General features: G+C 41.1%; 1 protein-coding gene across 1 annotated transcript; it reads left to right on the forward strand.

Annotated features, from left to right (window-relative positions):
- Positions 1-680: 680 nt before the first annotated feature.
- Positions 681-13,055, forward strand: LOC133999719 (protein Hook homolog 2-like). Its single transcript, XM_062438991.1, has 22 exons — positions 681-866; positions 1,793-1,875; positions 2,500-2,572; positions 2,697-2,747; positions 2,840-2,972; positions 3,301-3,368; positions 3,638-3,703; positions 3,884-3,964; positions 5,199-5,359; positions 5,538-5,678; positions 6,370-6,571; positions 6,742-6,852; positions 7,341-7,428; positions 7,739-7,805; positions 8,343-8,480; positions 9,368-9,455; positions 10,122-10,156; positions 10,254-10,336; positions 10,451-10,554; positions 10,648-10,755; positions 10,845-10,916; positions 11,117-13,055. The coding sequence occupies exons 1-22, from the start codon at positions 822-824 to the stop codon at positions 11,243-11,245; spliced, it is 2,127 nt and encodes a 708-aa protein (XP_062294975.1). The 5' UTR covers positions 681-821; the 3' UTR covers positions 11,246-13,055.
- The last annotated feature ends 3,690 nt before the right edge of the window (positions 13,056-16,745 follow it).

Raw genomic sequence — 16,745 nt, forward strand, 5'->3', positions numbered from 1 at the left:
ACTGTAATCTTTTGGGGCAGCCAGTTGTGTATCAAGCTGTTTTACATGTCAACTAGAGCCATCCAGTGGTTCTTTAAGGAACTTTGAATGCAGCAAAAAAGCTAAACAGTGAGACTCTGAATAGCAGAACTGCCTTTCCAAAGAAAAATAGAGCATGGTGCCTACTGTGTGTAAGGTATTCCAACCATAGATATTGAATTTGGGGATTTTTTTGTATACTTAATAGCTGACATGTTTTTTAGTAAGAAATCACAGAACTTTATTCATGAAAACACAAACACATTGTTCCCTTTAAAGTGTAGGATTTCCAAGTTTTTCCCCACTAGTTTTGATGTAGTTTTACAACAGAAACTGAATTATCTCTGTTGTGGTTAACCATGTTTTGGGGGAATTTCCATGTGAGTTTCATTAAATTATTGTTTTGTTTTCTGATTCAGGATGTTTTCAATAGCTGATGAGAAATTGTAGACGAAGAAGAAGAGTATTGATCATTTAATTTTAATTATATGAAATGCTTAAAACCATTGTTATGTCTAAGAGGCTAACAGCTAGACAAAACAGTAGGTTATAATTGATATTATTACTTTCACCATGACTAGACAACATAAGACAACATAATCCGTTTCCATGGGAACTCTCTTAATACGGAAGCTCGCTTGGATAACAGGAGAGGTGAAACGCGAAGGGGGAGGTTAGGGATAGCAGGAGGCCATGGCTGAGCTGTAAGTGACGTGGAAAGTGTTTGGAGACAGCAGCCAACTTCCAGCCTTGAGAGCAAAAAACCTTTCGCTTCTCTGTCAGCTGCCCCGGGGGACAGCAGAATGAGTCTGGATAAAGCAGAGCTGTGTGACTCTCTGTTAACCTGGGTGAGTTTAATATTAGGTGCGTTTATTAGCGAGGGGCTAGCCGCTAACAGGTGACTGCTCGAGTTATCAAAGTAATAAAGAAATAATGTTGCTTTGGGACATTATATCCTTACATAATCGACGAGTAGCAACATTATTGACCAAGTTAGTGAGCTTAATAGCAGCCGGCAAGTGTTGAAGTGCTGTGTTTGCGCGTTAGCACCGCTAGCCAGCGAAGCTAACTAGCTAGGTAAATACATTGGAAGTTTGTTTTCCCTTGTTATCAAACTGACTGCAGTCTCAGCAAACTAGCTTGCCCTGAGGAGCGAGGGGAAAAAACTAAAATAGCTAGTGTAAGCTGGGGAGACTTATACAGTAATGTTAGGGTGTCCAACATTGAAACTTCTCAAGCTCAGGGGAAATCCACCTGCTGGCAAGTGTAAGACTAAAGCAACACATCAGCTATTATTAATAGCTTGCTAAGAAGGGATATAATCACACATGACTGCTTAGTATCTGTGTTTAGAGACTCAAGAGGGTTTAGATTAAAAAAAACATCCCTGACATTTACCTGAATATTTAACAGCAGCTTTGTAATGTTCAGGCTTCTATAATCTTGTTTTACTGCAAGTACCTAATCATTTTTTAATGAACATTCAAGCTACAATGGTCAGGAGTGGACATTTAAGTCAGTGTATGGATTGATATGCATATGTCTACTCTTTTTGTGAGCTGTCAGTTTGTTTGACTTTGTATTTTTTTTAAAGTATGGTCAGTAAGAGTTTATTTGCATGGAGGGTTTTTACACACATTCAAAGGTAAACAGTCATATCTTACACATGAATCATTGTTTACCTGTTTGGTTCAGTTTTAAGTTAAGTCAACTGTGTGTCAAATGTGTAAGCTTCGTTAAAGTGTAAGCTAATGACATATTTCTTCATCTACAGTTACAGACATTTCAGGTGCCGTCATGCAACAGCAAGCACGACCTAACGAGCGGAGTGGCCATCGCACATGTGCTGAACAGAATGTAAGAGCACACTTACGTACAAGTAATTTACCTCTGTAATGGTTTTTGCGGCTGTTCTGATTATCTAAATTCACAACGTGTGCTCAGAGGAAACAGCTGGGAGAAACTCGTTCAAGAACCTACTCACAGAGATTTGCTTATCTGTCCTTTGGCCTTTTGAATTGCACAATCCCATTATCAATGCAAAATGGAAATCCCTTAAAGAGTAGAGTGTGGATTTGTGAGGTCAGCTTTATTTTCCTTTGAATGAATTTTCCAAGCTGCGGCTGTGAATGCCGCAAGCGTAGGTGTGATTTTTTTTTTTTGTTGTTGTTGTTGAGTAAACTAGTCCTTCCATGCCTGATGACCTTTGTGACTTGAGATCTGAGGTGGGATATTTGCACCCACAGACTTCCACAGAGAAACAGAAAACACTACTATACCCGAACAAACAGAATGTACTTTTACTTAAAGGTCATAACTAGAACGTCATTCCCACGTGTGACTTTAATGAACTGCTCCGCTCAAATGTCATCGTGTTTATCAGAACAGAAGCACGGGGGCCTCGCTGCCCTGTGGCCTTCTGTGAATTTTGATGTCCAGAGATGTGTCGTCACGAGTCTTCTCTTGTGCTCTTATTAACAGAGACCCCTCTTGGTTTAATGAGACATGGCTGGGCAGGATCAAGGAGGAGAGCGGGGCCAACTGGCGCCTCAAGGTAATTTGTGAAACAGCAGGATATGACAGAATACCCTACGGCAACCTAGAGGGATAAACATGTCTAGTACCTGTTTTTTGATAATAACAAGCATCAAGATAGTCACTCTGATTTGTTCTTCCAGGTCAGCAACTTGAAAAAGATTCTCAAGAGCATGCTGGAGTATTACCACGATGTAAGAATAATTTTTTTCTTACTTTTCCATTTCTAGTAAACATTTAAGTTGTTATATGAATCCTAATGTCCGATTTTACTCCCCGTGATCAGGTGCTGGGTCACCAGGTATCAGAAGATCACTTGCCGGACGTGAACCTCATAGGAGAGATGGGAGACGTCACTGAACTGGGCAAGCTGGTACAGCTCGTATTGGGCTGCGCTGTCAGCTGTGAGAAGAAACAAGGTAATCTGTCTGCTGTTAGGATAAAAAAAAAACTCATTAGTGAGTCTTTAAACAAAGCAGAAGCAGCCATCTGTGAAAATAACACACAGGATTAACTCCAAGTCAAATCCCATGATTTCTTGATCATCACAACTTGATAAACTGACTACACGCTTTCTTTTCCTCACACTAAAACACCATTTTTTAAGATCTAGTCCCTTTTTTTTTTAACATTAGCTTTAAGAGCAATGTCTCTGAAATTAGATGCAGTTCTGGTTTGGTTTTCATGTTAATCTGTATTTGGCGACACCTTCATCGGTCCCTGTTGTCTTGGTCTCTCCCTAAACAGAGCAAATCCAGCAGATAATGACACTTGAGGAATCTGTCCAGCACGTTGTCATGACAGCCATTCAGGAGGTGAGTGAGCCTCTCGTTTATCCTCTCGGTTCCCTCTTCTTCGCCTTAATCCCGCTCTTAGTCATGGCAAATTCACAATCAAAGAAATCCGAATGAGCATAAGGCTGAACGCGCTCCCAGAAACCCTTTTTACTGTGATATTTCAAGAAAATGGTTAGTCTTTGATGGCACTGTAAAAACATCAAACATGCTTTTTTTGAATAGGCTGCTGCATTTTCCCCCCATAATTTTACCTTTTCCCTGACTTTCTCACGGTTGCTTTGTTTTAGCTTTTATCAAAAGAGCCTTCATCTGTACCAGGAAGCCCAGAGACCTACGGGGACTTTGACTATCAGGTGAAACTTCCCTGTAAACCCTCCCTGTAGACATTTTTTTTATTCACTCAGCAGATCTGTTACATCTTTTGTGTGCTCTAGCTCACCCTTTCACCAATGTTTCCTCCCTCCTCCTCCTCCTCCTGTGACTACTATGATATCTCTTGTGTCTTAACATTCTGTTGTTTTTATGTTTTACAGTCCAGGAAATATTACTTTCTAAGCGAGGAGGCAGACGAGAAGGAGGACCTGAGCCACCGTTGTCGAGACCTGGAGCATCAGGTTGGTTCACCGAATCGAGGTTCCGCGTCTCGTTAGGCAAGCGCTTCCTGAGACGTTAAGAGGGCACGCTGGGGCTTGGTTTTGTTTATCTTTTAATTTTTCTAACAGAACATTGGTGTAACCGCTATTCTGTGGTTTCGGCGTCACATTAAACCACCTCACCTCTACTCTCAGATACTTTTAAGCCAGGTTTTGCTGCACTGTGGTTGCAGTATGTTGTTTGAATGTGTGTGTGTGTCTGCAGCTTTTGTGCTCTGGCCCTTATTGATCAGCCCGCCTGAGGCTTGTTTGTTTTCCCTCTGATTGTGTGTTGTGTACCCACGGCTTGTTTTTGCACCACTGACTGAAAATGGACTAATTTAGGTTTTTTTTTGTTGTTTTTTTTGTTTTTTTAAACATACATTCCGGTCAATAGTTGCATAACATCAAGATAAAAAAGACACATTGCCTTAGGATGGAGTGGTAGCCAACAATAATTTGCACTGCTCTCAGCCCACCTGTTTGTTTACTTGCGTAGCCCACGCATTGGGGATTAGTCATTTGTGTTGTTTTTTTTGTTTTTTTAAAAAAGCTATTTGCTGTTACTGGTCCTGTGCTAAAGCATGCAATCTGTCCTTAAAGTTCAGCATAGGGTTTTGCTGTATTCAAACTGGAAAGATGTCCATCAGGTAAGAATGCACTCCCCCATTTTTTTCTTCTTTTTTTAAACACTGGAATGCCAGCTTGTCTAACTGTAACCTCACATGTATCTCAAGCGTGTTCAGCCTGACTCAAACACAACATTGTCAGTTTCTAGCCTTTCTCAAACCAACTTCAATCATCTTTCCCCACGCCACTTATGACACTATAACCAGTATTATTAACGGCTGTCAGTGACGAGCCATCCACATTCATCTATTTATATCACGAAGATGTGGTGACCCTAAGGCTAACTCTAACAACATCACTATTGTGAATGCTCCATCCGCCTGAGACTGTAGCAAACCAGCTGACTAACTAGCTTTTGACGACATGAGCATGTGAAATCAGAGCAAAGCATGTGTTCGTGGTCCCGTACGCACTAAAGATGGTGAGTTTCACGCTGTGTTTGTCCTCCGTGAATCTGTCGCCAGCTTGTACTGTGTTGTGCTGTTTGTTTTCCGGAAAGATGCCAGTTTTTTTATGTGGGCATTCTTGGAAAATCTCTTCTTTTTTTGCAATTTGTCTTCAGTTTCTCCCTCTTCCCCCCCTGTAGTTGTCGGTGGCTCTGGAGGAGAAGTTGTCCCTACAGGCGGAGACACGCTCCCTGAAGGAGAAGCTGAACCACTCTCTGGACACCACCACCACTGCTATCACTGGCAAGAAGCTGCTGCTGCTGCAGAGTCAGATGGAGCAGCTTCAAGAGGAGAACTACAGGTACAAACACTACACACACACACACATTCACCAGGCCTGTACATAGCAGACAAATGTACATTATAAGTCTTATGCGTAGACTTGAAATCAGATGCTATTGCCGTATCATCTTGTGTGAGCATCCCACAGTCCATCAGATACACAAACTACTGCTCCTGATATCCTATGTGTATCTCAGGCTGGAGAACAGCAGAGATGACATGCGTGTGCGAGGGGAGATTCTGGAGCGCGAGGTGACCGACCTGCAGCTGCGTAACGAAGAGCTGACCAGCCTGGCTCAGGAGGCCCAGGCCCTCAAAGATGAGATGGACATTCTCAGGTATTCTCATAAAACACACCTGAATTTTAAAGCCGAATTAACTGTGGAAACCAAAATGGGTTAGATCCAGATTCTTATGCAATGTGCAGACCTTCTTACAAACAGCAGAGATGACTGTATTCAGTCACATACACTTTGTGGATATTGAGTCACATGGATCCTGAGGGGTTTGTGTTCTCTGCTTCGGAGCCTTCCGGCAGAGCAATTAGGAGTATGCAATGTCCCAACTAAGACTGTATTCATTAAACAATTGATTAGTGCCTTACATACAAAGATTTTCCTTCTTGTGACATACATTGTAAATATTAGCTAAGTCTTATGGAGCCAATAGTAAGTGAACTTGTGAATTTTTAGAGGATAAGATCAACAATGAAATGCCTAAAATATGATTTTAAACAACACCCATTTTAACTGAAACTATCTCTGTGTCTTTAAGCAGTAGTTCATCTATTATCATTTTACACTCACAGAAACAACTCCTACACTGCCCACACACAGACGTCCATTCAGCTCCTCTCCTCTGACATCTGTGTTGATAATATGAAATTCGTGCACTGACGCTGGCTTGCGTCACAGTTGTTGGCTTTTAGTAGTTAAGCACAAATCCACACGGATACACTGTGTTTAACTAAAAGTCACAGCCTTGCGTCGGCGCTCGACACCTCCCACACTCTCCTCCTTTCGCCCTTAGGCACTCATCTGACCGGGTGAACCAGCTCGAAACGCTGGTGGAGACGTACAAGAGGAAGCTGGAAGATCTGGGAGACCTGCGCAGACAGGTGCGCCTCCTGGAGGAGCGCAACACTGTGTACATGCAGCGCACCTGCGAGCTGGAGGAGGAGCTCCGTCGGGCCAACGCCGTCCGCAATCAGCTGGACACCTACAAGAGACAGGCAAGCTGTGGGCGTGTGTGAGGAGGAGGAGAGTTGATACTTAGTTCCTGTGTTGACATGCAAGTGATGTTAAACACAGTCTGGCCCCACGCACGTGTTTTGGAAAACCTCGCAATTTGTACAGAGTGCTCTCGCCAATGCAGATTGTTGCTTTTCTCTCTGACTTGCAGGCTCATGAGCTTCACACAAAGCACTCAGCGGAGGCCATGAAAGCTGAGAAGTGGCAGTTTGAATACAAGAACCTTCATGACAAGTATGACGGCCTGCAGAAGGAGAAAGAAGTGAGTTTGTGAATGCCGTTTTACAAAGTGCTTTTTTATCTGATATCATAGCCACACTAAATCATATTACTAAATAATATGTAGTTTTTATTTTTTTATACCAATATTATTCACAATGTGTTACGATTAGTAGGGGACGCACGTCTCTGCAGGAGGAATTGTTGTCAGGCAAATATCGTACTATTCTTCAGTGGACTCCCACGTCCTGTGTCAGTTCTAACACCTTCTGCAATCTGACAGGAGTGATTAATGTCCCCGCTTACTCGTGGGAGTAACAAAAATAATACATAGTGTCCTGACGTGAAGTGTACATTTTTTAATGTCAGACGAGCTCTCTCTAGTTTATTTTATTTTCTCCCATTCCAGACCCTGCAAGTTCATATTGGATTTGAATCTATAGATGCTTTTTGTAGCATGATAATTTCTCTTACACATTAAACGTTGAACTGAAGCTGAAGACGGTGCTGTTTTGTGCTTCTGGTTTTCAGCGTCTGATCTCAGAAAGAGACACGCTTCGGGAGACAAATGATGAACTCCGGTGTGCACAAGTCCAACAGAGGTGTCTCAGTGGAGCAGGTGAGTTGTACTTTTAGAAATAAACAAGTAAATTGCAAAATGGTAAAATAATCAAGTAATATTCCACTTCTGGTATATTTTTTCTTTAACATGGCATTAAGCAGCAATAAACCTTCCACAATTCACAATTTTTGAGTATTTCTTATTGATGAGCATAAATTACCCTCTTAGAGATGTATATGTGTGTAAAAATGCTCTGCAGATGTGTAATACTTCTTTCTCAGATTAAAAATAAATGTTATAGAATGTGTAAAGTTGCCATGTGACACATAATCTCTCTCTCTCTCTCTCTCTTCCCCCCCCCCCCCAGGAGGCTTGTGTGACAGTGATGCCACAGTAGGAAACCTCGCTGCAGAGATCATGCCCACTGAGCTCAGGTATGTACTGTGTGTGTGTGTGTGTGTGTGTGTGTGTGTGTGTGTGTGTGTGTGTGTGTGTGTGTGTGTGTGTGTGTGTGTGTGTGTGTGTGTGTGTGTGTGTGTGTGTGTGTGTGTGTGTGTGTGTGTGTGTGTGTGTGTGTGTGTGTGTGTGTGTGTGTGTGTGTAAGCTGTGGTGTTGGAGGTTAATGTTCAAATTTATGCGCAACAGATGAGATTTTCCTTTTTAAACCTGCAACAAACACAAATGGTGTCACTATGAGTAGCCCACCCGTGCCCTACATTTATCTACAGTTATAGATAAACTACTTGGACGTGCTAACTCAGCCACAAAAGTTTATTTTTAGAACTTGAATGTGACACATGTCAGCATTGCACATTTGGCCCGGGCGTTGTCTCATAGAAGGGCTCGGTCAACTCAACTCAAAGGACCTTGTTGTCTGTGCAACTTTCTGACCCACTTCATCTGTCCTCTGCTTTGTTTTTCATTGCCGTCTCCCTGTCGCCTCCTGTCACCCCTGTCCTCTCCTGCCACAGAGAGACAGTGGTGCGTCTGCAGAGCGAGAACAAGATGTTGTGTGTCCAGGAGGAGACCTACAGGCAGAAATTAGTGGAGGTGCAGGCAGAGCTGGAAGAGGCTCAGCGCAGCAAGAACGCACTGGAAACTCAGAACAGGTAGCTGTGTGTGTGTGTGTACTTGGTGTGCTTTTGTAACATGTTGTTTTTTAGGAGCAGCATCCAACAGTCCAACTTCTTGTGCAGCAGTGTTAAATAATCATAACCACGTCCAAGCCACCATATTGTGTGTTCCTGGACGTTAAGATGCTTGTTTGGCTGGATGGTAGGAGTGATATCTGCCTAAATGTCAACTCACCCTCTGGACTGTGTGCTCAACTGAGCTGTGTGGGCTGGACTGGAGGACAGACAGCAGAAAGCCAGATTGTCTCTTGGCTGTGTGTGTGTGTGTTTTCTTTTTTTACGTGCCTGTGGGCATGTGGACATGTGGGTGGACTGTGTGTGTGTGTGTGAGTCCGTCCATGCAACACCAGGCCCAGGGTGTGGGAAGCATCCTCAGCAACAGTAACAGGAGGAGAGGAGTGGAGTGAGCATGCTCAGTAGAGCTCAGCTGTGAATGGCCAGGCAGCACACAGGAATGGATAAGAAGCGCCTGCAGCAGATGTACAAGGATCAACATGATACTTTTCTAACATCTTCCAAACACAATCTCAACTTAATAAAAGAATAAAATAGAATAAAACTTAATGGTCAACCATGATGGAAAATTGTCTTTGACTCACCAATAACAGACATACAATAGACCAAAATGACCAGAATCATAAACTCCATAAAATCATACTTAAAACAAACAAGTGCATATCAGTTCCTGTGTGTGTATTGATCATTTGGAAGTGTCTAAAATATTTATTGCATTTGGGATAAAAGACTTCTCATGAATATTTCTGTTTGCCAAAGGAATTCCACCTCCCGCTCTCTTTTTGATTCTCTATCCACTTTCTCTCTTTATTCTTAACCTTTCTTCTTGTCCTCCTCCTGCCTCCAAGGTTGAACCTGCAGCAGATCTCAGAGCTGCGTTCTCAAGTGGAGGAGCTCCAGAGAGCGCTCCAGGAGCAGGACAGCAAGACGGAGGATGTGAGTGAAGAGACCGGCATCTTTCTCCTCCGGCCACTTTTGTCACTTCAGTTAGAACTCCTCAACTCTCATCACTCATCTATACTTTTTCTACATTCAAATTAACAGAATATTCAGAGTGCAAGTGAAAACTTATCTTCTCTGAAACTTCTTACCTGAAACTGATGAACATAGTGAAATCGAGACATAAAGATATAACACATGAAAACAGAGAACTGATGAGTTTTTCATAAAGGAAATACAAAGCAATACATTTGCAAAGCACACTTAAGTGTATCGAATAGTTTTCAACACATAGCGGTTGAGGACCGCGCTGTTTGTTCTCCTGCTTTGATACATGTCGTGTGGAAATTTAACCCATGTTTGCCGTGGTGATTCACTGTTAACGCCTGCCCCTCTCTGTCTGTCTTCCTCTGCCTGCCCCCATCGACCAACTCTGCCAAAATCAGGCCATCGTAAGTACGGCCCACCCTCTGTCTCCAACTGGCCCATGATTAAACTCATTGACAGCTTGACTTTCACAGCTTATACTGTGTGTGTTTGTGTGCGTGTGTGTGTGTGTGTCATTTAGAAAACAATGTGTGTGTGTGTGTGTGTGTGTGTGTGTGTGTGTGTGTGTGTGTGTGTTAGTTTTAACATATTTGTTCTTTTCTTTCTACTTTGAAGTCATCTTTATTGAAGAAGAAGCTTGAGGAGCATTTGTAAGTACTCCACTGCTGCTAATGTATTATTTATTCATGTAACTTCCAAACAAAATCAAGTTGTCACACACTCTTGATCATATGTGATTTATTCCAGGGAGAAGCTCCATGAAGCCCATTCAGATCTCCAAAAGAAAAAAGAGGTCATTGATGATCTTGAGCCTAAAGTGGACAGCAACAGTAAGTAACTTCTTAAAAAATGTAATTTCACACTCTCTAATTCCTCCATTCTTTAGGTTTAATCAACTTTTTTAATCCCTTTTTTTAATCTTCTCTCCTTCCTTCCCCCCTCAGTGGCGAAGAAGATAGATGAACTCCAGGAGATCCTGCGGAAGAAGGATGAGGACATGAAGCAGATGGAGGAGCGATACAAGCGCTACGTGGAGAAGGCTAGAACGGTCAGTCCATCACATCGTTTGGCTCTAAAATAAAAAATGTGGTGTTTAATTTGTCACTCTGTGCACTTTGAGTAAGAACATGTGCGTCTGCAGGTGATCAAAACCCTGGATCCTAAGCAGCAGCCGGTGACCGTGACTCCTGACGTTCAGGCTCTGAAGAACCAGCTGACGGAGAAAGAGAAAAAAATCCAGCACCTGGAGGTATGAGTCTTTGGGCTTAAAAAGGCTAATTTCGGTGACTCTTGCTCTTTAATTCCCTCTAATGCGTGATGATGTGTTCCTTTGTGCAGCATGACTATGAGAAGAGTAGAGTCAGACACGACCAGGAAGAGAAACTCATCATTACTGCATGGTACAATATGGTGAGTACACACACACACACACACACACACACACACACACACAAGAACAAGCATTTTACTGCTATCTTGTGGAAAATCTGACTGTTTTTACGTTTAGAAACTTCAGTTTAAGTGATTCACATAATAGCTCTGTGGTTCAAGACAGTTTTGTCACAATCCACACGTGTTCCTTCACTCTTTAATGTTTCTCTTTCTCTCAGGGGATGGCGTTGCATCAGAAAGTGTCCGGCGAGCGTCTGGGCCCCCCAAACCAGGCCATGTCCTTCCTCGCCCAGCAGAGGCAGTCCACCAATGCCAAGAGAGGCCTCATACGACACCAACCAAGATAAGACCTCGCACCTTTACCCCGACACCAAGGAAATGGTCGAGGCATGGCAACATGCCAAAAGAGATGACAAGGTGATCTACAGTAGACTCCTATCTCTGCCTTTTATGCCTTCACTACTGGATGCTGTACCTCAAAGAATATGTTTCATGCTGCTGATGCCCCCAGGTGGCTTTTAATGGTATGAGACTTATTATTTTATCTCTGGAGCCACAGAGGAAAGACACACTACTGTACAAGAGAACAAATGACTGGAGTTGGTGAATTGTCAGGTCTGACAAAGAGGCTGTCTCACCTTTTAAGGTGACTTTTATTTCTTTGTTCTTTTGGCCTCACTTCCATTTAGGGTCTCTTAAGTCTTTTTTTTCTTTTTCTTTTTTTACTTTAAATGTTTATGTTAAACAATAGAACATAATGTGAAGTAGTTTAGTCAAGGTTACAGTTCAAATATGGGAGACAAGGGAGGAGTAATTAAGAGGATCAGGACCCTCCCTTCTTCCTGTATCATTACTGCCTGTCTGAAAGTAAATCCTGTTGGTGTTGAGGAGAGAAGTAGCCTAGATGTATATGTAAGCTCTAAGGAAGACCTACAGTTACCCAGGCAACCGCAGTACCTTCATATATATATACAGGCGACTGATCAAAGATTATCACATTATCTCATCCGTTAATGCATTACAGGGTTTTTTTCAATTTGTTTAGAATTTTCTTGTAGATATTATTTTTGTCTTCTCGATCATGTGATTTTGGGTGTTTGTTTGTTTTTTATTTGAAGGACCTTAAGAAGATGTAAAGACCATGAGGGTGCATTCTGGCTTTAGTCTGGTTTTCCTTTCGTATTCACTTGAATATTAATATTCGTATAAGAATTTTCACACGGTATACCAAAGCACTTTCCTCTAACGATGAGTTTTTGTTCAGTGCCTCGCGAAAATACGTAAAATACTCCCTCCTGTGGTGAAGTTTGGGATATTTGCAGTGCCCTCGCTCCCTCTCACATAGATTAATTTTACTTCAAGAACACACTGCAGGTTTGTTTTCTGTGTGTAATTTTTCTCAACAATGTTCTCGTATGAGCTGAAATATTCATTTGTTTCTTCATTTTTAATTTTTTTTCCAATTCTTCTAAAGATTGAAACAGGGTGTTGGTTTTCGGTAGGACCTAAATGCACTCACCACTTTAGACTCTAAACTGTATGAATGTAGGCAACTAAACCAATTGAACGCCTCCTAGTTTGTCACAAATACATAATGTGCTTAAGTCCCCAATGATAATAACACTAAAAATAATGACTCAGCTAATGGGTGTTAATTGCTGCTAGACCTCATTTAACTGAACTGGAAGGAAATGTGTTGATTAATATGCTGGAATTCAGTGTTTGGACAGTGTTGAGTCTGGTATATATCACATTTATCAACACTACATCCGCTTTTATTCACTACTGGTTCATTTTCAACAGATGTAGTCACTTTTTTAGTCTTGTCATCTGTCCCATTTCAGAGCTGCTGTTTTCTGACTTGTCCTTTATCCCTGTGAATGTTAGTGCTGTAGTCTGCGCAGACCAAAATCCTTTTGTGTGTGTACACATTTTTTATACTTGCGGTTCATTATTTGATTTGATATTTATGGTGTTATCTTTGCAGCACATTAGCATGGCTTGAAGGGGTTAACTTTTAGGTTTGTCTGTATATCATTTAATGGTCGAGTAGATTATAACATACTGTACGTCACACAGGGATCTGAGGCAAGTTAAAGATTTGTAGTCCTGTCTGTTCAACTTTTGCACTACAAATAAATGGGATCTTAGATAAGATGTTGTGTCTGGTGTTTTTTTATAACTAGTTCTTCAGAAGGATCTAAGAAAGAAGGCTGATCCTGGTTTTATTGCTTTGGTCCTTCTTGTGAATGCAGTTTAATTCTTTCATGATCTAAAGGTCAAAAATGATTAGTCAGACTTCTCACATCCTTTGAGCAAATGCCTGAACAGTTGAATAAAGAGGTGAAAGCGTTATTTATCTAACACACTGTTTACCAAAAGGTCTTATATAGAACAGGCATACCTACATGGACTTAACCAACAATAAATCCCCTAACAAAAGCAAAGTAATGTAGCATGCAACAAACATAGGCACAAAAATACAAAGAAAAACCTCTAGAGACAGAGAGGCAAGACTGGTGCGAAACTGATTTGCTTGTTAATTGCGATCGAGTTACCAATTACTTATGCAGCTGTGTCCTGGACTTAAGACAATAAAAGGAAGCTGAAAACGGTTAAGCTTGATTTGGTTACTTGAAATCCACTGTGACGAGTATTAGGCACCCCTAGGAACAAGCCTAGATTAATAATAATGACATTTTAATAGGATACTATGATATAATCCCTAAGCGGAAAAAGGTAGAGGACAGCTATGCATGAACACTGACACAGGAACCAATGTACCAAGTAAATATACCACACTTTTTATTCACAGTGAAATTTAAAGTGCTATAGTTTTTATAACATAGAAGAACATACAACATAAAGATAAAGAGGATTCTGAAATATTTGGGTCAGTAACAAATAAGGGTTGGCAAAATGAGCAATTCAAAATTACCTTAAAATATTTTCTTAAAAAGAGCATCAGGTTTGTTATAATAAACATTTTGTATTTGTGTTGGTTTTATGTCATTTGAAATGACAATTGCAGGACTTTTTTTTTTTTTTACCAGAAGTAGGACTGAATGCTCCTGAAAATGTCAAATGGTGTAACCACAAAAGAATGATAAATATTAAATTATTTTATCCACCTACAGTGTATTTAAGTTTACTTATACAAATAATTACTTCATTTAATATAAAAAAGTTATAATGTAAGATCATCCCATACTAGTTAATATGGTATTTTATTGAGAATTTAGCGTTTTTAAGCAAGTTTGATTATTTGTTTTTTTTTATGGTTACACATCTTACGCATTTTTGCCATAATCCTCTTATATATTACGTTATACATATATACATAATATATACTCTCTCAAAATGGATTAATAGCAGAAATGTGTACTGGGTCCACAAAAAAGAATGTTTGCAAGTTATTCATACGTTTATTTTCAAATTTTAACCCCTTTAAATTTGAGAAAACCACATACAAAAAACACACAATAAACGTCATTTACCCATATAAGATTCTGCACTACTTCATGGTCCGCAATGAAATTCTAACAAATTTGTAGCATTGACAACCCCTTTGTACAAAAAGTCAGATTTCATTAAGTTATATCCCTTGCATTGACGCATGTGTTCAGATGACACTCAGGTGGATTTGATATACTCATCAGACGCTTGTTCAAGTCACTCAACTTGCAACCAACCTGTTATAAATATGGCTGTGGCTCAAGTTTCCAGCTGACAGTGCTTACGTGTCAGAAGTCAGATAATTCTTCTAAGCAATGAATGTCTTTCTCAACGTCAAAACATGGCTAGACCGAAGGTTTCTAAAGGGGAAGTCCATGGAACTCTAAAACATTTTGTAGAAACTGGATCAGTTGTGTCCAAAGCATGATCAGGTGAACCAAAAGTGACCACACCATCAGAAGATCAGCTGAGTTCCCAAATAGTTAAAAAAAGCAACTTCATCACAGATACTAAACTTGTTAAATAAAGAACGCAAGACTCCAATCAGCAAAAGTACTGTCAAAAGAAGGCTGTGTTGTAGTGGTCTAAGAGGACCAGCAGTTGTTTCTAAACCACTTCTCAGGAGGGGAAATTAGGCTGAACACTTGGAATTCAAGTTTGAGATTTCTGGTAGTAACAGAAGGGTGTATTTGGGGAGACGACAAGAGAGAGAGAATGTGAAACATGTTGGTGGGATTATTTTTCCATTGGCTTGATTTTCAGACTTACTTCCTTCCTTAGTCTCAGATTTCCTTGAGTTGTATCCCTTTCTATTAAAACATGCGTTCAGATGACACTACGGTGGATATGATCTATTCCAAGGTGGTTCGTGTAACTCAACCTGCAACCAGTCTTCATCTGTTATAAATATGGCCGTGCCTTGAGTTTCCAGCAGATCATTCCTTACTGAGTAGTACTGTGACAGTGAGAAACATGGTATCAGAACTTAGTGAAATTGGCAGAAGTCAGATTGTTATTCTGAGCAAAGAGGGGCTTCTCGGCATAAAATCATGACTACAGTAAATGTTTCTAAGGGTGCAGTGCAATTAACTCTAAAATGCTTTGCAGAAACTGGATCAGTTGTGTCCAAAACACAAGACAAAATGTGACCACACCATTAGAAGGTCAATTTCATCAAGCTCAATTCTGTGAGAGATAGAACTTCATCAACTTCATCATAGATACTAAATTTGCTAAATAAAGAACGCAAGACTCCAATCAGCAAAGTCAAAAGAGGGCAGTGTTTCTCAGAAGACCAGTAGCAGTCTCTAAACCACTTGTAATGAGGGTAAACAAGGCCAACTGCTTAAGAAATACCAGCATTTCACAGTGGATGACAGGGGGGGACAAAATCCAATTTACTGATGAATCAGCGTTTGAGATTTATGGCAGTGACAGAAGGGTGTATCTAAGATGAACGGGAGAGCGAGTTTATCAAAGCCACAGTGAAACATGATGGTGGGAATGTTCTAGTCTGGGGGTGTTTTGCGTTCTCTGGAGTTGAACATGAGAGAGATGCTACACCGACCGGTTTGCCTCTTTGTGGAGAAGGATTAATACTGTATGATGACCGCAAACACACCTCAAAGACCAAATAGTCCTGACCGCTGAACGTTTATGGGGGCATTTGAAGACTGAGAAAGCCAAGTATTCTTTGGAACATGGTTACATCATGCTGGGATAATATCATGTCATATCATATATCATGCTGGCTCATCAGGTTTTGCACAAACTTTCGGAGTCCATGCCAGCTCAAGTGCATGCTGTCATTAAAATAAAAGGGGGGCACAGCAAATACTAAGATATTCTGAAATTCATGTACGTTTTCAAAGATTCAACTAAGCACTCAAATTGTTAAACTGATATTATCATTTGTAATGGAGAAAAAAAAGTGTGTGTGTGTGTGTGTGTGTGTGTGTGTGTGTGTGTGTGTGTGTGTGTGTGTGTGTGTGTGTGTGTGTGTGTGTGTGTGTGTGTGTGTGTGTGTGTGTGTGTGTTAAAAATGCAACTGCAACATATTGACGAATGTCTCATTTTATTAAGAGCAACTGCAGGAAATGTCATAGTCGACAATCCATTAACTTCACTCCCGGCACAGCAGGGGGCGCCACACCTACAAGGGTTATTTTCCCCACCTGCATTCTGCGAAGACCCGCGGTACTCTACCTCTGATTGGCTCTGACCCAGCATTTTACTCTAATCCCTGACCTAACCAATGTACCCAACGAAGACAGCGAGTACTAACCAATCAGTGGAAGAGAAGGGCGGGCCTCCTCAGAAAGCGGGTGGGCAAACAACAGAGACATATATATCTATGGCAAACAAGGCCACCCGCCACGTGACGTCATCGGT

This window comes from Scomber scombrus, chromosome 18, assembly GCF_963691925.1.
Source record: "Scomber scombrus chromosome 18, fScoSco1.1, whole genome shotgun sequence".
In the NCBI taxonomy this organism is placed as follows: domain Eukaryota; kingdom Metazoa; phylum Chordata; class Actinopteri; order Scombriformes; family Scombridae; genus Scomber; species Scomber scombrus.